Here is a 19801-nt window from a genome sequence, read left to right on the forward strand (position 1 = left end):
CTGAGGCTGGGTATTGGCCCTTTAAGAAGCTGTCACGGTGGCGCTCTTGGCCCCGCCCATCCGAGGGGAGGGCCGACGGAGAGGGGAGGGGTTCGCGGCTGAAGCCTGAAACGGGGGGTGGGGGGGTCTGGGTCTATTTTTAGCTCGGGGTCGGGTCACGTGACGGGAGTGACGTCTCCGAATGTTGTTGTTGGTGGCGGCGGCGAGCGGAGCCGGAGGAGCCGCCGCAAAGATGGAGGAGCCGTCGAGGAGGCGCTGCCGCTGCTGTTGCCGCCGCTGCTGCCGCCGCCGCCCGCGGAGCCGGAGCTCAAGCCGCAGCGGGTGAGCGTGCCGCACCCGCCGGGACCCCACCTCCCGCGGCCGGGGGTACGCCCGGCAGCGCCCCGTCCTCCCGCCGTCGCTGCCCGCGGGCTCCCCGAGCCCCTGTCCTTCCTCCCAGCGCGCGCGCCGAGCCAGCCCGCACCCCCAGGGAGCGTCGCGGGGCCGGGGAGCGTCGCCTCTGGCTCGCCGCGCGCGCCCTTCCTCATCCCTCCCCTTGCAGGGCTCCTTCTCTGCAGGTAAGGGAGGGGCCGATCTTCCCGCACCCCGCGCCCCTAAATGGCCCGCAGACCAGCCGGGGATGTCTGGTTTGTCTCCTCCCCGGCGGCTCGTAATCCGTTGCAACACCGATTTGAGCCTTGCCCCTGGATTCTGTGCAGACCCTCTCTTCACTGGACACCCCTTTCTTGTTACTCTGAGGTGAGGGTCGCAGCCCACCCACCGCGCTTCTCCAAGTGGCGAAGAACGTACCCTTGATTTTATGTCCTTGACGTCCATGCAGGTGGAAGGGGACGGCGGGGCCCACCTTATTTGTCTGTGCTGTTCTTCTCACCCCCTCGCCTGTGAGGCGTTCCTGCGTTTCTTACCACCCTCTTCTGTCTGACACCCTGGAGCTCGGGGAGAGAGCCGGGAGATGAATTGGTGATCTTCCTTGGCTCCGGCAGATCCCACCATCCCCCGCGCCCAGCGCCCAGTTTTCATCTTGGGTTTCTTTCTCATGGGGCAGGGGTTCTAACAGTGTTAACTTGGGGGAGTCGGCTCCCCCACCCCACCCATCCCTGGGGCCTTCAGGAAGAGGAGCGCTGGCTGGGTGATAAGTAATGAATCTAGGAGTTGGAGGAGGGGGGAGTAGGGTGTGCTTCATTTCGGGGGGGAAAAGGTGACCATTTGATGTCCCTGCGTTTGGCTTTCTGAGATGAGCTTTTTTGTCCCCGAAGAGGAAGGGTAGTAGCTGCGGTTGCTTTTGGGGAGTGTGTGTGTGTGTGTGTGTGTGTATGTGTGTGTGTGTGTGTGTGTACACGTAAGGACTCGCCACTTTGATAGTGACCACTATGCTTCTGGGACCTGGAATTAGCCTTTGCATCTTGGGGATGGGAATGGAGAGGGTTCAGTGGGAGGGGAAGATAGAGCCAGATCCCAGGAACAAAAGGAGACAGAGGGGGTGGGAGAGTGAAGTGTTTGGGCCAGAAGACCTCTGACTAGTTCTGTCATTGGGTCCCCTCAGCCCTCCATGTAGGGCTAAGGTTGTAGGCAGGGAGAATCCACAGTCTCTACAGCCCATCCTGGCTGCTGAGCTGGGCTATGGAAGAGCCGTGTCCGGGGCTGCCTGCTTTTTCATTGCCGTCTACTCCTTCCTTTTTCTCTCCCTCCCTAAACAACAAAGCTTGGGGAGAACTTGCTTGGCCTCCTCCTTCTTTCCTTCAGTCTTCCCTCTCCGTCTTTCCACTTAGACTCGGTTCTGGACGAGGTCTTGTCAGAGACGACAGCCTGAATTAAAGGAGTGGGCTCCCTGCATCTCCTGACACACCCGGGGCCGGAGAGACAGGTCCCCGTAGGGAGAAAATGTTTGCTCTGGGCCGGTCCCTCTTCCAGATCGTGTAATCTCGGTGGGGGTGACGGTGCGTCACATGCACTACCCACCCCAATAGCTGCAGAGATAAGAGCTTTTCCCTTCCGTTTCTTAGGGCTGGTATCTTAGCTGTATGCTTAGATATGGGACTTGGGGCTGGGGGTTCATTGTTGCTTCTGTATGGCAGAGGAGGGGGGCCCAGCCTTAGGAGCTGGGGGTTATGCAGCCGGTGCTTAAGTACCAGCTGCTCTTTAATAATTAATTCTTCCTACTCACATCCCTTTGAGGAGGGATGTCTGGAACACAGCGTCAGGCTCAGGCAGCCTGCTAGCGGACTCACTCGTGTTGGAGGGTGGTGTGAGAAAGAGACAGCAAAGGGGGGGGCGGCAGTTCTTGGCACTTGGGAGCACTGTCGCTTGCTCATGAATGAAAACCTGATGCAGCCCGTGAGGGGGCCTATTGTAGCTGACTTTAGCTAATTAAACTTTCTCTGCCTTTCTTTTCCCCCTGCCCACCTCACCCCTGCCCCAGCCTCAGCCCTTTTTTGAATGAGAGTCCTGCCTGGTGGTGCTGTGGAAGGGGTATCATCATTCTATCTGAGGTTTTAGGGCAAACAGACCCTGTCTAATGCCCTCTGTCTCCACCTCTTCCCTCCCCTCCCCCCCCTTTTTTTTTTCTAGAAATAGCAGCCTCCTCCATCTGGCTTGTGCAGATGCCTGGAGCTGCGTCTGAGCAGACAAACAGAAATGGGCCGATTGCAAAAAATGAATTTGTCAGCCTGGTGCCTTTTTTCCCTCCCCTGTTGTCTTCCCGCTTTCCCTAGTTTGGGGCCTGCATGGCTTCCATCCTTCTGGCTCAGCTTGTGGGGAGGCACAAGGCCGTGGAAGCTCTGGGAGGAGGCTGGGAACAGTTCTCTGCTAGGGCTGTAGCCGGGAGGGGTTCAGATGAGAAACTGCTGGTGCCTTTCGGTGGGATGTCTGGGCTTTGAGCTTTGCCAGGCCGTGAGTGTTGGGACAGATGAAGCCCATCTCGAGTGCACAGGATATGCTTCAGTCCGCTAGGCCCTGTTCTGTATGACGTAGGTAGTGGCCCCTCATCTGAAAGTGGCCCTGGGCTGGGAACTCAAGACCTGGGCCTGCCTCTCTCAGGCCCAGAGCTGCCGTGTTGGGAGTGGGAGGCATTGGTGATTCTGGAGGGGAATTTGGAGGGAGCTGTTTGAGGGAGGCCTAGTGAATTTGTGGCCCTCAGGGCATTGCATGACTCTGGTCACCTTTTCCCCGTGTGTTCCTCCTCCCACCCTCTGCTAGAGTTTTCATCGCTGGTGGATGGAGTAGGGTTGCTTCCCTGGGGATTCTGCCCTGCCTTCTTCACCTTAGCATAGCTTCTAGGCAGAGGTTCCGTCCTGCGCTGCACTCTCCCTTGCCCAGATGCCCTGGATGGAGGCAGGAGTTGAGACCCTGGAGTATTCTAAGAGAAGGATAGAGGTTGACCATCTATCTGGTGAGAGGAGCAGCGCTTTGGGGGTGCTGGCGTTGCACACTGGGTTGTCATCCAGGTGGTGGGTAGCAGCCCGCAGGTCCCCAGCTAGCTACCCGTGTGACACCAGTGGGTCTTCAGCTTCTCTCTTGAAGAGGGTGCAGACAGCTCAGGCTTGCCCTGCCCTAGACAAGAAGCTAGGCCTGTCCTGACTGGGCTGTGAAGGCTTCTTTGTTTTTTTCGGAAGCCCTGCTGATGGTTCTTGTTCGCTAGGAAGACCTGTGAACCGGGGGTGGGGGCCCCTTTGCAGGTGGATATGGACCCTGGGTCCTACGCCGTGGGGAGCAGTAGCGCATAGCTATATCCTGAGCCCACTGTGTGAGCTCAAGGAGCTGTTTTCTTCCTCTTCTCCTCCATGGAGGAGACCCAAAGAGGTGCTAGGTGAGGATGAGGGGGTCGAGGGATGAGATTCACCAATTTTGGGCCCCTTGGGATCTAGTCCTCCTGAGTGGCCTGCTTTGGAGGTTTTTCTCACTAAGTAGATGGGCTGGGCTACTTAGACTTGCTGGCAGTCGTGGGAATTTCTGAACCTGTGTTCCTCAACCCACGGAAAAGGGTGTGAGCGGGACTGGGCGCCAGCCCTGGCGTGGGCACAGGCTGAGTTGGCCTGCCCACGCGGGCCCTGCCAGGACCAACAGCCCCACCTGCTGCATTCCTGAACTTGGTCCCAGACCTGTGCAGGTTCTTTTGTCTTTAGTCTCTGTCTTTCATTCCTGAACCCTGATCTGAATATACCCTTCTGTAGCTAGAGAGCCCAAAGCAGCAGGCCCAGAACCCTGAGTCTTTGTGTATGTGTTCCTGTGGCCCTGCCAACGAAGACTTGGGGGCTTCTAGGCTCCAACTGGACCTCACCCTGCGAAATCTTTGATGAGAATGGAGGGTTGGCAGAGATTTAATACTGCCAGGAGGTGGGGCCCTCTGGGAGATATATTGATATCAAGGTGAGGGGAGATAGACGGTAAATGATACCTGACTGTCTGCTCAAGGCTGGGGAGCAGAGTTAGGGTTTCCTTTTTTCCTTTCAAGACAAGGCTTCTCTGTGTAGCCTTGGCCGCCCTAATCTTGCTTTGCAGCCCAGGCTGGCCTGGAACTCACAAGAGATCCACCTGCCTCTGCCTCCCCAAGTGCTGGGATTGCAGGCGTGTGCCACTGCGCCCGGCTCAGAGTTCAGGTTTTAATATCGGCATCTGTGGTCACTGTTTGACACTTGCTGTCATGGGGCATTGGAGAGCCTGGCTTCTTTTGGAAGTAACTGAATGAGGTCATGTCTGGGTGGACTGAGGGCTGTTTGGTCCAGGTGGTACTGTCTAGTGTGTAAGACATGAAGACTTACTGTGGGGCCGGGTGGGGACTCTGGCAGACTCACAGCCCCTAACTCCGTCCTCCATGACTCCACTGACTTTGGACACTGTTGAGCCTCTTGGTGCCGTCGTATAAACTAGAAAAAGGTGTCCCTTATTCCAGTAGACTCAGCGTGTGTCAGGCCACTGCCTGACCGGCCATGTGCGCAGGCCGCATTTCATAGTTCCTTTCACAGAGCACAACCTGAACCACACACAAAGCCTTGGGCTGGGGCCAGAAACTCCGGCACACTTAGAGTGGGTGCTGGGTCTGTTTGACTATCCTAATTCATGAAACACTGACTCATCACGGTGTTGGGAAGACAAAAAAGCATGTTTCATTTCCAGAGATGGGTGGCAAAGGCTCAGAACCTAGGGAGGAGATGCCAGGCCTGTGAGGCCCAGAGACTACTGGGCTGGATGTCAGTTCCTCCCTGAACTTTCAACAATTTTATTATTATTGTTAATTACACTTATTTGTGTGTGGGGTGTGTGTGTGTATGTGGGTGTTTGTACGGCACAATGAATACATGGAGGTCAGAAGTCAGCTTTCATGAGTCGATTCTTTGCTTCTGCTGTATGGGTGGGCTTGAACTCTGGTCATCAGGCTTGGCAGCAAGTACCTTCACCTGCTGAGCCCTCTCCTGGGCCCTGTTTTTGTTATTGTTTTTTGGAGGCAGGATCTCATGTAGCCCTGCCTAGCATTAAGCCTTATATAGTCACAGTCGGCCTTGAACTTCTGATCCTCCCAGGTTCTGGGATTGAAGGCATGTGCCAAGGTAGCTGTTCCTGAACTTCTGCCAAAGGACTCCAGGTCAGCTCAGCCTTTCCTGTTGCCACAGAGATGGCCAGAGGCTATACTTGGTGACAGCTAGTCCTACACCGAGCACTTTGCAGCGTGCACCTGTACCTGTAGGGTACACCTGGCTCTGGACACCAGTGTCAGCAGAGGCCGCTGTAGCCATTTCCTGTCCCTTGGGCACCAATTAGGAAGACAAGAAGTAAGAGTCTGGCCCAGTTCTCTTTGTTTCCTATGTGCCCTGGGCAGGTGGCTCTCCCTCTCTTCGCCGGTACAAGCTGACCGCTCCAAGTTCACCCTCGCCTCTCATGGTACTGAGTTAGGGACCACTAACTCTGCTCCGTCTCTCCCCAGGGATGCTGTTCTGAGTGCCTGACTGCCTCGCCCCGAAGGATGATGGCCTTGGATGGGCATTAGAGGCATTGCGCCCCGGGCTCCTGTCCCGTCCGTCTGTCTGTTATCGTCTGTCTCTCTTGACATCACCGCAGCTCCACCCCCTCCCATCCCAGCCCCCAACGCCAGCTTCCTGCAGGCCCAGAGCCGGCATGAACTCTCCCAACGAGTCGGGTAAGAGCTGGGAGGCTGGAGAGGAGCCTCCTGGGGCAGTTTTGGATATGATGGGCTGTGTGGGTTTTCTGCCCAGGCCAGCTGACTGCCAGTGTCTGAGGTGTCAGGGAATGAAGGAGTCAAGAGTGAAGAACAGATGAAGGGACAGAGGCCAACTATGAGACAGACCTGGGAATCTATGGCTCTGGGAGGGCCTGGGTCTCCCTCTGCCCTTATGCCCACCCTCGACGTGAGAGTGTTGGGTATCTGAGATGGTGGTGTGACTCTCCGGCTAGCAGCCTGGGACAGTGTTGGAAGCGTTTTCCTGGATACAGCTGAATGTTCATGCTACTTCTTGTGGTGGTGGCTTTTTCCCTTGCTGGAGTGTGTTTCTGGCCTGCACCTTTTTCCTGGTAGAGGTTCACAGGGCCCTATACCTTAGGCTCTACAGTACAGGGATAGGAGCGGGGTTATGTGTTTGGCCCTCTGCTGATTGCCCTCTTCCTCTTGGTGGATTCCTGAGTTGGGGGGTCTTTTGACTCATTGTTGCTGTTCCTCTCTGCTGAGACCCCACTCAGGGCTGCCAGGAGTAGTCTGTGGCTGGGACTGTAGGTAGCTTTGTTTGGGTGCGTTCTGACATGTGCTTGGATATGTCCAGATGACTTGAGCTGGACCCTTAGGAGTTTCCCAGGGGGTCATAGGTCAGCATGGTTAGAATAATAACTGCCTTTTGTCCTCCGCTATCTCCCTAAACAGTCTGAGTCGTTCAGTGTCTCTCCTGCCCTATCCTGCCCGCCTCGAACCCTTTCCCAACTCTAACCCTTCCCAGCACATCCTTTCCCTTTGTCTTTTTCTGCAAACACAGATAGATGGATAGTTTCCCTTCTGGAGACGTTGGGGGCATTGGATAAAAACTGAGCTGTAAGAAGCAGGGAGAAATCCCCCCCCCCCACACACACACTGGGGAATGGAATTCCCCAGACGCCTTCTTAGTGCGTTTGTGGTTACTGCTGAGATCTGCCCGCCCTTCCCTTCATTCAAGCCCCTAATGGTGGCAGCAGATGGGCTTGTAGAGCTCTGGCTTCCTGTCTCATCATCTCAGCTCATGAAAGGGACGGAATGAGGACTAATCATCGGTCCCTCAGTTCGGCTCCTGGCTCAGTTCTGATGCACCACAATGCTGCTTGCTTCCTTTCTCTGAGCTTTCTTCATTCGCTGCTTCACACAGAGGTTGGGTGTTGACCTTTGGCTAAGGGTACAGAGGCTGCCCAGGGACATCTGTTGGTGGAACGGGAAGGACCTTTCCCAGCTGGAGGGTTCCATTCTCATACTCCATCCAGGGCGAGTGAGTTACCAGGGCTGTATTCTAGACACTGACGGTCCAGGTTCTCCTCTCAGCCATGCTGCCAGAGCTGGCAGGAGCTTGCTGTCGCGGGAGGTGTCCCCCAGTTTGGCAGCTTCTGAGCCCTGGCAGCGTAGGGATCCTTGGTGACCTGCCTCCTGGCTGGCTTTCCATCTGCCTCCAGCAGGGGGAGATGCTGTCTTTTCCGTGTATGAAAGGGAGGGAAAGAGGAGGGCACAGGATATAGAACTATATTTTAGGACTATTGAGAGGCTTAAAAATGAGGGTCTTCGCTTGCGGCAAGAGGTGAACTGCTGTGGACCTTCCCATAGTTTTTCCTACAGTTCCAGGGCTGGCTACTCCAGTCGTAGCTGCCCGGACCATGGAGATAGCCAGTCTGCAGACAGCTTTTCCTCCTTGAGGGGCTCAGCATCTGCTCTCCAAGTTCAGCTGCCATCGGGGTTGAGGCTTCTGATGCCCAGAGCCTGGGAGAAGCTGGGAACTACATGCCTTGGAAGTTCCACAGAGATAGAGAAATCACAGTTTGTAGCCAGAGTGCGTATGTGTCTGATTCCCTGTGGACAGCTTGCAGAAGGCCCCAATCAAGAAAGACTTAGAGCCCCGGGACAGATAACAGACAGGCGGGAACGATGGCCATGACTGACCTCTCTCCCCACATCCTGGCCCAGGTGTTCCTCTCTCTGTAGGGCATGCGGCCACAGGGCGGGCACAACAGGGCACTTTCTCTCTGTCCTCTGGTTCCCCTCAGCATAAGGACTTTTGGGTTTGACAAGTCCTCGCCTGGCATCACCAATGAGGCTGGGCTGTGGTGGAGCAAGAAGAGACAGAAAATGGTTGAACCATCCCTTCTGTCCCAGCCCTCGAGTCAGCACGCAGGTTCCCGTGGAGGGCTGGCAGGTAGAGACCAAGGGATTTGCTTCTGGCCCACCACTTTGGGCAGTGGGCACTCAGTGTATCTACCTCTGGACTGGGCTGCATGCCAGCACTTGACCTCATCTACTTTCTGGTCATCTGAGGAATCCTACTTCCCTGAAGAAGCCAGTCTGCTTCCCTGTCCCTTTCCCTTTGGGCAGAGGGAGGTGCAAAGGGTGAGGCATTCTTTGTGTTTCTAGAACCAGTCCCTTCTCTGCCTTCTCCTCCGTGGGGTTAAAGACTGATAGAATTTGTACCAGCTCTGGCTTGGAGGAGGTTCCCTGGAACCCAGGACTTCGACCGCCCTGTTTGTACCCTGTTCTCAGGGCCATTGCTAAGAGAGGGACAAGAATGTGGCCTGCCACGTGATCCTGTCTGGGTGCTTGTTGGTGGGGCCTTGGAGGAGGCATCCCAGCGTGGGAGGGAGATGAGCTTTATGATAACACCTGTCTACCCAGCCCCTTCCAGCGTGCCCCCTCTATACTTTCTCTCCTTCCCTTTCCCAGGAGGGAGGGCGACTGCCCCCTCCCTTTGGGGTGACCAGAGAAACTGGGGCACCGGTGTGGGGTGGAGCCAGGAACCTTGGCGTCCTGTCTCCCTGCCTGAGGCTCTGCTTCCAAGCCCCTGGGAGGGTAGGCAGCCAGCCAGAGGAGGAGAAACTGGGTCAGCGCTTGGCATGAGCAGGGGTGTGGGGAGAAGACCCTTGGTCTGCCTTCTCTACTGAGGTGCCTTGGCAGATGGGAGTCCGTCTTCCTCTGCTCCCTTCATCGTCCCAGAGGGAATGAAGGCTCAGGACTGGATGGTGAGAGGAGACAGGGTCAACCCAGAGGGGAAGCAGAATATGCCAAAGTAGATGTGCACCTTTTTCCCCAAAGTTGGCTTTAAATGAGGAGACTCAGCCAGTCCCTGACCATGGACCTGGTTCATGGTAGTTCCTGGGCCATCCCAACGGGTGCCAGCCTGCCTGGGCTCAAAGGAAAGAACTACATGGTGAAGGCAGGGTCGATGTTTCCAGGCATCTCACAGTGCAGGGTCTCCGGGCCAGCCTTGGGTTTTTTTGACTTCACGAAGCAGGACTACTTCTCTCACCTTTCTGTCAGGGCCCCATGCCAGCCTCTGGGCCCAAGAAATAAGATCTGGGAGAGCTCAAGGAGGCAGCATTAGGCTTTTCCTTCTGCTCCAGCTTCAGAGGATTTGGAGGCCAGAGTGTAGCCTTAGAGGTGGGGCCGGAGGTACTGCTGGGAGACCAGAGCTGGTTCTGTAGCCCACGCTGGGCTTGGACCTGCTGGTGCTGGCTACGGTTGTCTCTCATGGACACATCCTTAGTGAGTCCTCTGTGAGATTTGTGGGGTGGGACTCGGGAGCTGTGGGTGGCAGGGGCGGAAGAGTAAGCAGGAGAAAGGGGTGCTCTAGTAGGAAAAAAATTGAGGTTACACATTAGGAAGACCTTGTTGCATCATGTTTATCTTAGAAGAAGGGAGATGCTTGTTGTCCCTTCCCCCTAGACCTGTCCTGTCACATTTCCTTGGAGGATTCTGGGGAGACTGACGCTTCCCTTCTTAAAGCGTAGAAGTTACAGTGGTGCTGGCTGTTTTCCCTGAGCCCTTCCTTGCCTTTGGGTGTCCATGTCCTGGATCTCTTTGAGAATCCTCTTTACCAAGTTTGATAGCCTGTAGTTCCAGCAGTGGAAAAGCTGAGTCAGGAGGATCATTGCGAGTTCAAGGCTAGCCTCAGCTACAGAGTGAGACTGTCTTAAAAAAAAAAGTCATCTTTGACATCAGGCTAGTCTAGGGTCTGAGGTGCCTTGCTCTCAAGTTGGCATAGCTGCTAACTTCCCGTGAGCAGAGCTCGCTTGTCTCTCTCCTGTGCCTGAGGCAGGTGGAGAGAGCCAGGACAGGGCTAGCCAGCCCTTCTGGTTGTTCCCAGCGTGGGTGGGTGGAGCCCTGGCTGGGAGGGGTTCCCCCCACACTTTCTGGGCTCCCTTCTGTCTGCTGCCTGTGACTCGTTGGTGGAGCCCCTGGTCTTCCCTTCTCTTTTTGGGGGAAGGGTTGCAGACAGTGATGTTTTCTAGCACCAAGCACCCAGGTCGCACAGTTCTGCTGCTTTTCCTTCTAGAATCTGTCTTGGCAGTGGCTCTAGACTCCTCCCAGTTTGGTTCCTGGTCTACCACTGGGCAACAAACCCCTACCCCAGGTGTCATCTGCATCTCGCTATGCTCAGGAAAGCTTGCCTCTACCACCACCCTCATGTGCGCTGGCAGAAGCTTGGGAAGATGGTTTCCTGGTGCCACGGCCACCGTGTCCTTGGTTAGACAGCTTCTCCCAGGCTCCTGACAGGAGGGTGAGGTCATGCAGTCAGAGAGAGAGGACAGGTGTCCCTGGCTCTTTGCCTGGAGTGGGGGGCAAGGAGGGGCCAGGAGGGGTCCAAAATTAGCAACTGTGATGTCAGGAAAGGGGAGGAGGATACAGATCCAGGAATAATCTGTCTATTAAAAGGCTCCAGTGAGGTCAGGGGGCCAAGTGGGATCTCTTTATCAGTGGGAGGCACAAGCTGGGAAGAAGAAGGGGCAGGCCAACAGTGGCGGGTGCTGGCAGGTGGCATCAATTTTGATGGCACAGTGGCCCCATGGCCCAGGAAGGCCCAAAGAGCTGGGGCTACTCCCCAGGCCAGGATGCTAAGAGCTTTACAACTAACCGGAGGGCCTCCAACGCCTCCTGGCGGCCCTTGTACCTGGGACAGACTTGGATATTCTGCCCATGAGGTACAGTGGTCAGAGCCTCAGACCTCCTGTCCCTCCCGTGTGAGCAGCTCTGTGCCTAGAGTGACTTTCTCCTTGGGGTGCCTCAGTTTCCCCATCTTGGTCTCCTTCTGGAGGTCATTGTTAGCCTAAAGGCAATGATCTTTGTGATGGTCCCAGCTGGGTACACCGGGTACACTGCCAGGAAAGCATTGATTGAGCTGAGAATGGGCAGGTGCTGTCCAGTCCCCTGCCTGGGCTGGGCAGCGCCTGCCCAGAAGAATCTCTCTGCTCCCTGGAAAGAGGCCGAGTGCTGGAGGTGGCACTCTAGAATGGGTGGGAGAGCTGCCACCCTACTGCTATTTAGGGTCTCCCTGATAGTAAGAGTGTGGGGAGGCCTCTCCCAGCCCTGTGGGAAGGCAGAACTTAAACAAACTCCACAGGCTGTTAGGAGGAGGTGTGAGGTTAGACCAGGTGGTTGGGTGTCTGTCACCTCTCCGTAGTCTACTTGATTCCTTCCCTTGCTGTGTACGGCAAGGGGTGTGGATATAGAAGATCCAGGCTGGCTTTTTGGTGTCCAGTCCATTGTTTGCCCCCAGTGCTGGCCAAAGCTGATCCCGGATGCATGGGTCCCCTGCCGGGACCCTTCTCTAGTCCAGCCACTGGCCACCCAAGTCTGTGGCCTTGGCCCTGAGTGCAGGCCTTCCCTGCCCCCTCCCCCTTGACTGGCGCTTCCTCCTGGGTGGAACGCGCCTCCCCCCATGGGGCCTCCGCCAGGCCTGGGCTCCTGGCAGCCAGCCGGCGGCTCCCTGAGCATGCTCCACCTATTTATAGACAGGGCCCTCCCCCAACTGCTATTTCAGTCTCCTGCCAGCTGCCGGCGGCTCATTCGGGGAGGAGGAGCAGGGAGCCAGGCCCAGAGCTGTCACCGGTGGCGCTGGGAGGGAATACAGACAGCCTGCCTGCCCACTGAGCTCCCCTTCCTGTCCCCTGAGCACCCAGCCATAGCCCAACTCCTGGAACCTTTGGACGGTCCTCTGCCCGTGCTCCTGTAGTAGAGAGAGGCCTGCAGCCTCATTAGCCTCCGTGCCTCTGTTGCCTCTGGAGTGCCCAGGCCGGATGAGGCGCCTCCTTGCCTTTTGGGTCCCAGCGGTAGCGGCCCGAGGGAGTCCTTGAGCAGCCTGCTGGCCCCGTTGACCACCTTCCCCTCACCGGCTCCCGCCTCAGGCGGCCTCTCCCTGGCATGCTGCTGGTGCCCAAGGCACAGGGGCTTGTGGAGATGTTGCAGACCATCTATGAGACCGAGTCCTGTTTCTCAGCAGATGGCATGTCAGGCCGGGAACCATCCTTGGAAATCTTGCCACGGACTCCTCTGCACAGCATCCCTGTGGCAGGTAAGTGGCTCCGTGTCCCCACCCGCCCTCAGCTCTTGGGCAGCCTTGTACCTGAATTGAGCATCTCACTGTGAGCCTGGCCCCACTGGGGTCCTGCTTCAGCTTTTCTTGAGGGTTTTGTTGAGCGTCCACTGATTGGAAGAGCTGTGCTTCTAGGACAGCCCCCCTCCTCGTCCAGAGCTGTCCTTTCACCCCGCCTCCCAGCTACTTTCTGTCGCATCCCTCCAGTGCCTCTGCCTTCAGCAGGGTCAGCCTCGGCTTCGAGGGTCTGGGGCTTCCCAGAGGATTCTGGCCTAGTTGGCCCACGGTCAGAGGGGAGGAAATGGGTCAATGACCTGTCTCCAGGCTGCCTGCTCCCCCCAGTTGAGCAGAGGAAGAAGTTGTACCTGGGCTACCTGCAGGAGTCGGAACCATCGTAGCTTTCGTGGCTTGGGTGTGATCTGGTCAGGTTGTAGTTTTTAATCAGGAGATTGCTGAGAATGGCTTGTTGGGATAGGGCTGAGCACGGACGCACAAGCAGCTGGGAAGCTGAAGGCTTTTGGCTTGGTTCCTAGCTACCTCCTCTCTCTTCCTTCCCCAGGCTGAGGTTTCTTAATTGTTACTCTGACACAGGTGGGCTGAAGAGTTCCCCACCCCACCCCCAACCTAAGCTTGAGGATTCCTAGCCCTGTCACCTTCTCGGGGGGACCTTTTTGGATCCTGGGTATGTGGGGAGGTGGAGTCCCCCCCCCCCAGAGCCACTCCTCTAGCTCCCAGGAACCTGTTGCCACCAGGCCGGCACCACAAGATGCTTCCTTCAGGGAGGTGCCCGCTGGACCCATGCCGGCTTGGCCCCTCCTGGCAGTGGCTGGCTTGGTACTTGTGAGAGAGAGAATATATGTCTGTGTGCTCCAGTCCTTGACTCTGGATCCGTGGGCGTGGGTAGGAAGGCTCCAATTAGAAGGTGGGAGCTGTATCGCTCTCTGGGTACCTGTGATTTGGCTCTCGGCTCTCCCGGGATAAGGCTGCAGTAGGATTGGGCTGTCAGAAGAGTGTTTGGGGAAGGTTTGGAAAGTCCTTGGAACGTGATTTGCTGTCTGCTCCGACACGGATGGGGTTGGCCACTCAGTGTCTTCTTATAGGGCACAGCCGTAGAGACCAGCCCTGCAAGGTGCCCAGCAGGTCCCCGGGGTGGAGTCCAGAGGCTGGTGCTTGTCCAGGGCTAATTGAGATAGAGCCCCTGTCCTCAGCCCGACCTTGGCCTCTGGGTGTTAAGATGGGCACCTGGGAGGTTAAGGAATGTCCGCAGACCATCACCTAGGGCGGCATCTAGCTGTCCCATTCTGCGCTGAGCTACCAGTTGGCCCCAAGTTTCCTCGTATTTTCTCATTCTCTTTGAGTTAGACACCAGAAACCCTGAAAGTTTGGGACCGAGTTCTTCTATCCCTGGAGATACCCCAGCCAATCCCTCTCTCCACATCTCCACTCCCCCCCCCCTCTTCAACCTGGCCTTCTGAGTGTGGCGCAGTCCCTGCTGGCAGGAGAGAGGGGTGAGTCACCCCAGCAGCTCAGGGAGAGGGCTAGGAATGTTCCCCCTGAGCAGCGCTGATGCTGTGTCTGTGACGCGGCTGGGGACAGATATAGGCCTGGAGCTTGGCTGCCTTTTTTTTTTTTTGGACTCTGGAATGTAAATAGACGTTTCAAATAGAAACACTTTAACCTTTGGGTTAAAAAAAAAATTCACCCTAGATAAACATGGCCGTGAGGGCCCAGAAGCCTGGTGTTTCCCTCCAATCCCTTTCCCCTTCGCACACCCTTTCCTTCCAGTGTCTTGAGTAGTCACTCTCCTGACAAGACTGGCTGAAAAAGCAGTTTCCAGGGGTGCTTTCTCGATGGCGTTGCTGGTCTCCCCAGCCCCAGGGGTTGGAGAAGGGAGCCTTGCGAGATGCTGCCCTGCCTCTCTGTCCATCGGAGGAAGTCCTGGGAATTCTTATTCGGGGACAGCTTTTGCTCCCTGTGCTGTCTTGTTAGCTGCCAATACTCAGCACCTAGCACAGTGGGTGGTACCTAGATGAATGAGTGTTGCATGAGGGGGCGGAGACCCAGCCTTCGTGGCAGGATGCCTGGGTGCTATTCTGGGGCTTGACCTGGTGGCTGAATAGAGGCGCTACAGTGGGTACCTAAGGGTAAGTGAGCTCAAGAGGGACAGAAGCATTCACTCCTCTCTTCTTGCCGAAGGGAGAGGGCAAGGGGGTAGTTTCCCTTCCCCTGTTGGTGACTGGTGGTGTCTCTAACTATCCTGTCACTACCCAGTGTGCAGTGGGCATCTCCATCATCTAGGCTTGGCCCTAGCTTGAGGATCTTGTGGATCTTTAACGCCACTGTGGGATTCCCAATGACCCAGAGCTGGGCTCTGATACCCCCTTGTCCATTTCTGGTTGAGCTGAGTCCTGGATATGATGAGAAGGAATGGCAGAGGAGGCTCCTCTCCCCACTGAGGGAGGTAGGAATCTGGCTTGTGCCGGGAAGGAATGCTCTGGAGGTTGGGAAGTCCCGTGGGATTCAGGTTTGCGAGCGGGGCTTTCCCTGGCTGCTCTTATTTAGGTTCTCGAGGCCATTCCGAGCATGACTGTGTCGGGGGTGTGTAGGTGTGGGGATGCCAGGAAGGTAGGAAGGGCAGGGCTCGAGTGGAACTAATATTGTACTCCACAAGGTGACCAGGCTACCCAGGGCTTTCCTTACTGACCTCTATCAGGAAGAATGTTAATTACCCACATCCCAGAATGGAGACAGGTCAGAGAAGTGAAAGAACTTACCCGGAGCACAAAATAAGTAGGAGCTAAGATTTGAACTCAGGTCTGTCTGTGTGGGTGGGGCCATTGTTAATCCACACAAAAGCTTTTACTCATATTTCTTTAAAAATGGTCCTTTGTCTGGGTGGGTGTGTCCTCCTCATACCTAGTGTCTGTGGCTTAGCAACCAGAGCATGGGCTAGATTTTCACTCCAGTTTGTCGCTTTAGTTGGATGCCCATCAGCATAACTTTATGTGGGAGGGCCTGTCTGTACCCCGAAGTTTGTTGCTCCTAGAAAATAGGGCTCATCCTGGCCCCATTTCTGGGGTGTCTAGGAGTAGTCTTTTTTTTTTTTTCCCATAAATACTTGGAACCACTTGGCCAATTATCTCTCTCCCTGCAGGCGCTTTGGCTCAGAAGATGAGGGCTCAGGATCACAATAAAACACTCACCCGTACAGACAGCCTCTTCTGCCCCCTTGCCCTCCTACCTCATCTTGTTTTTGAGAGCCTCAGCTGTCCCTTCCCCTCTGCACAGCTGCCAGACAGGAAGTCAGATTGACCGTGTCCACACACAGCTGTAACAGCTGTCAGATTGTCAACAGGAATGAGAGCAGGCAGTCCAGGGATGTTTGAGACAGTGGTTCTCTGGCTTTGAATTGCAACAGAATTGCGAAGGAGATGTGTTGAGATGCGGGTTCTGAGTCTTGTATTATAACTCGGCAAGCAACATTTAAGCTCCATTTCTGGCCATTCTGATGTAGAGCATGTCGAGTCTGCGCTGTCTTTCATGTTCCACGGAAGGCCCTGGTGGGAGACGGGCCTGTGCAGAGGGTGGGGGTGGCTGTTACCCTAGACAGATAAAATTCCCAGCAGCCTGGCAGTCTAGAGAGAGAGGATGTTTTGAGATGCCAGGAGCAGGTGTCTAAACTAGAAGGGTTGGGGATGATGGCAAGCAGCCAGATGGACAGGGTGCCTTGCTGGACACCGAAGCCTGGGTTGTGCATGGAGAATGAAGGCAAGATCTGCCCTGGAGATCCTGCCACCACCACTCTCCCCCCAAGTAGGAGCGATAGCTGTAGGTTTTGCATGGTTACTATGCCTTTTAATTGCCTGCAGCTTCTGTGCCCAGTTATTCCTGGGGTGGTGGGGAGGTGGGAACCTTCTCTTCTAGACAGCCTCCCGAGATCAGCGCTGACTCAAGGGACACCTTGTGCCTTCCACCTGGATCTGCATCCCTGTAAGGTCTTTCAGAGCCTCCGCCTGCTGGAGAGCTTTCAAGGCTTTTCCTCCGCCCGTCCCCCTCTCCCTTCAACCTTTGGGCTCTGGTACGCTGGTCCCACCCAGGTACCTTCAAGGAGGTTGCTGGATTCTTAGGGCTCCTTTCTGCATCTCTGTGTTGGGCACCGGCCTCCAGACTTTCCCCTTTGCTTTGTAGGGAGTGGGGCAGAGAGAGCCAGGAGAGTCTAGATTAAGTCCCGGCTCCTCTGCCTCCTTTTCAGGTGACCTTGGACAAGCCTGCTCCCTCTGTGGCCTCACTTTCCTCCACCTGCAGCTGGGAGCGTTGATTTGCTGAGCTCCTGTGCCTTTTCCTTACTGACATTCTGAGGGTCTCTGAGGTCAGTTTCACATTGCTTCTGTCTTGCTGGAGGAAGGGCTGAGGGCTCCCAGCACCTTGCACCCAGGAGGATAGAGACTAGTCTTGGGCAGAGATGTCGTCAGTAGTGGGGCACAGCGAGGACAGGGATGGGAGAGTTTCAGACTGTGTAGAGCTGGGGGCTCTCAGAAGCAGGGGCCAGAGCTTGTGCCCATTTGCTCTAGGTGGTATTTTGGGGGGGATGGAAGGGATATCACTGCTAAGATTTGAGCTGCAAAGAGCAGGCAGTGAAGCCGGAGAGGTGGCCTTGAAGTGCTAGGGTTAAGAGGACACTGATCCCAGAACCTCCTCTCTTTTAGTGGCAGCTAGCTGCTAGCCATGGAAGTCCAAAGGAAGGGCTCTGTTGGTACAGGACCACAGAATGACCTTTAGACAACCCGACAACCCAAGTGACAGCTAAGGCTCCCTGTGGCAGGAGCCTGAGCTTAGCATCCATAGCGCTTAAGCAATCTGTGAAGTTGGCATTACATAATTCTAAGTATTTTATTTTGTGTGCTTTTTGGTTTAAAAAAAAAAAAAACCCAGACAAACACATTTTTATTTATTTATTTAAATTTATTTATGTGTGTGATTGCTTTGCCTGTTTTGTATGTCTGTGTACCATGCGCATTCCTGGTACCTAAGGAAGAGGGCAGTGGATCTTCCAGGACTGGAATTACTGATGGTTGTGAACCACAATGTGAAATGCTGGGAATTAAGCATGGGTCCTCTAGAAGAGCAGGCAGTGATCATTACCAACGAGAAATCTCTGCAGTCTGTGTGTGTGTGTGTGTGTGTGTGTGTGTGAGAGAGAGAGAGGGGGGGGGGAATGTTTCTATGTAGTTCAAGCTGACCTTGAACTTACTGACCATGTTGCCCAGGTTGGTTTCAAACTCAAACTCAAGGATTACCCTACCTCAACCTTCCAAGTGTTGGTATATGCCATCATTTTATTTTATTTATTTATTTATTTTTGTCATTTTACTTCTTGGACAGGGTCTGACTCTGTAGTTCTGTCTGGCCCAGAACTTGCTTTATAGACAAGGCTGACTTTGAACTCATCAGAGATGTTTTTGCTCTTTTGAGATCGCGTCTGACCGTGTAGCTCAGACTGACCTCATGGCTACCCTGAGTATACACCACTACACAACACACCTGGCTATTTCGTGAACTTTAGAAACATTATTTATTTGATTGTTTGCTTGTTTATTTATCATTGTGATCGAGTCCAGAGCCTTATGCGTTCGTTAGGCGAGGATTTTACCACTGTGATACATTCTGAGCCCATAGAAATATCCTGAGTAGTAGTCTACAGACTTTGCTAGTTTGTCAAAGCCAGAACACACACACACACACACACACTCTCTCTCTCTCTCTCTCTCTCTCTCCAGGAGACATTAATAGTAGCCCTGTCCAGCTCCTTTGTGACCCCCCCAGGCCCTGCGCCGAGCCCCCCAGGCCCTGTGCCGAGCCCCCCAGGCCCTGCACCGAGCCCCCCAGCATGCATTCTCTTGGGCTTGGCAACCTGGGAGGTAGGTGCTCCGCTGCCATTTTGCAGATGCCTGCATGTAGCGTGTGGGGAGAGGCACCTAAAGCCTTGACTACCAAGTGGCACTGCCCTGAGCCTGTGCCATCTCTCCCAGAGCCCTCACTCGTACCCATTACATGGTCGTATTCGCTTGCGTCGCTCGGCGAGTTGTGCAAATTGCTAGGTGAGAGTCATGCCGAGCCTGCACATGTGGAAATGCTGTCTGAATTGCGGTAGAACCTGTTGAGCCTCAATTGGCCTCTCTAGTCACGTAAGAGCACAGAAATAGATCATGGGAAACCGGCCTCAGTGGGGAGGGGTCATCGGCGTCATGGGCAGAGGAGTGTGAAGTGTGTTCCCTGCCTCCTTCCAAATTCTCTCAAGGCCAAGACAGGGACAGGAGCCTTTCTTTCTTTTTTTTTTTTTTTCATTCTCCAAGGGACAGACAAGGTAATTAGACATTTAAAGAAGCTGCTGATTATTGACAAGGGAGGCCTAGGCTACCTGAATACTGGTGGGATGCGCCGTCTCCGTGGGTGGGCTTTCTGCCCATGCTGTCTGGAATGACACCTCACGGTGGAGCCAGGCTGAGCAGGCTGTCCGTGCTGGGAGCTAGGTCACCTGGGTTCAGGTCCCCGTGCTGCTCAGCCACCTCTCTGTGAAGCTTGGTTACCAAAGCCTGTCTTGGAGGGCTGAGAACAGATGGTCTCAAAGGACCGTTTCACCCTGAACCCTCCAGGCACAGAAACTCCCCAGAGTCAGGGACTGTCTGCTTCAGTCCCCAGCGTCGCACAGTTCACTCCCTTGTCTTACATACTAAGCATCGAGGCTCTTCTGGGTGGGCCCAGCCCCTGGACTGCTCCAGGGTTCCCCCAAGTGGAGTAGAGGCGCCCTTTCCCTGTTGGTCAGGGTTTGTTTCCCAGCAGTTCTGACTTGTGGTGTCTGACTTGGGCGGGGGGGGGGGGGGGGAGCATGGCTTTTGGAGTGTTCAAGCAGGAGCAGAGCTTGCCCCGTGCTGTTGTTGTTCTGGGGTCTGTTTACTTTGAGTTCCCAAAGGTACTATCAGACCTGCTCCCTGTGGCCTGTAGCCTCTTAGCTGCTTTGAGACCATATCCCTTTGCCTGGGACCTGCTGTTCTAACTAAATTTCATGATTTTGTTGTTAGTTAAGGAGGTTTTACTCTGTAGCGTAGGCTAGCCAGGAGCTCCCTAGGGTTTTGCTCTGTACCCCAGGCTGGCCTAGAACCTACTACAGTCTTCCTGCCTCAGCTTTCTGAATGCCGGCACGAACCACCATGGCTGTCTGTGGTTGTTGCTGTTGTTTATTTTGTTTTTTGAGACAGAGTTTCTTT

The 19801-nt window shown here is 55.1% G+C and overlaps 1 protein-coding gene across 5 annotated transcripts in view; it reads left to right on the forward strand.

Moving 5' to 3' along the window:
* The first annotated feature begins 159 nt into the window (after positions 1 to 159).
* Positions 160 to 19801, forward strand: part of Hdac5 (histone deacetylase 5) — a 34149-nt gene continuing 14507 nt past the window's right edge. Inside the window, exons 1-4 of one of the 5 annotated variants that reach the window (XM_021642794.2) lie at positions 161 to 321; positions 5918 to 6130; positions 12444 to 12515; positions 16789 to 16905. Coding sequence is in view for 4 of the 5 variants with exons in the window: in XM_021642789.2 (XP_021498464.1) it covers positions 12365 to 12515 (151 nt within the window). In the remaining variant the exon portion in view is untranslated. Of the gene's footprint in view, positions 322 to 5917; positions 6131 to 12008; positions 12516 to 16788; positions 16906 to 19801 lie in introns of those variants that run through there. The other 4 variants (XM_021642790.2, XM_021642792.2, XM_021642793.2 and 1 more) reach the window with 4 other exon arrangements.

The sequence above is a fragment of the Meriones unguiculatus genome, chromosome 7, assembly GCF_030254825.1.
Source record: "Meriones unguiculatus strain TT.TT164.6M chromosome 7, Bangor_MerUng_6.1, whole genome shotgun sequence".
Taxonomy (NCBI): Eukaryota; Metazoa; Chordata; class Mammalia; order Rodentia; family Muridae; genus Meriones; species Meriones unguiculatus.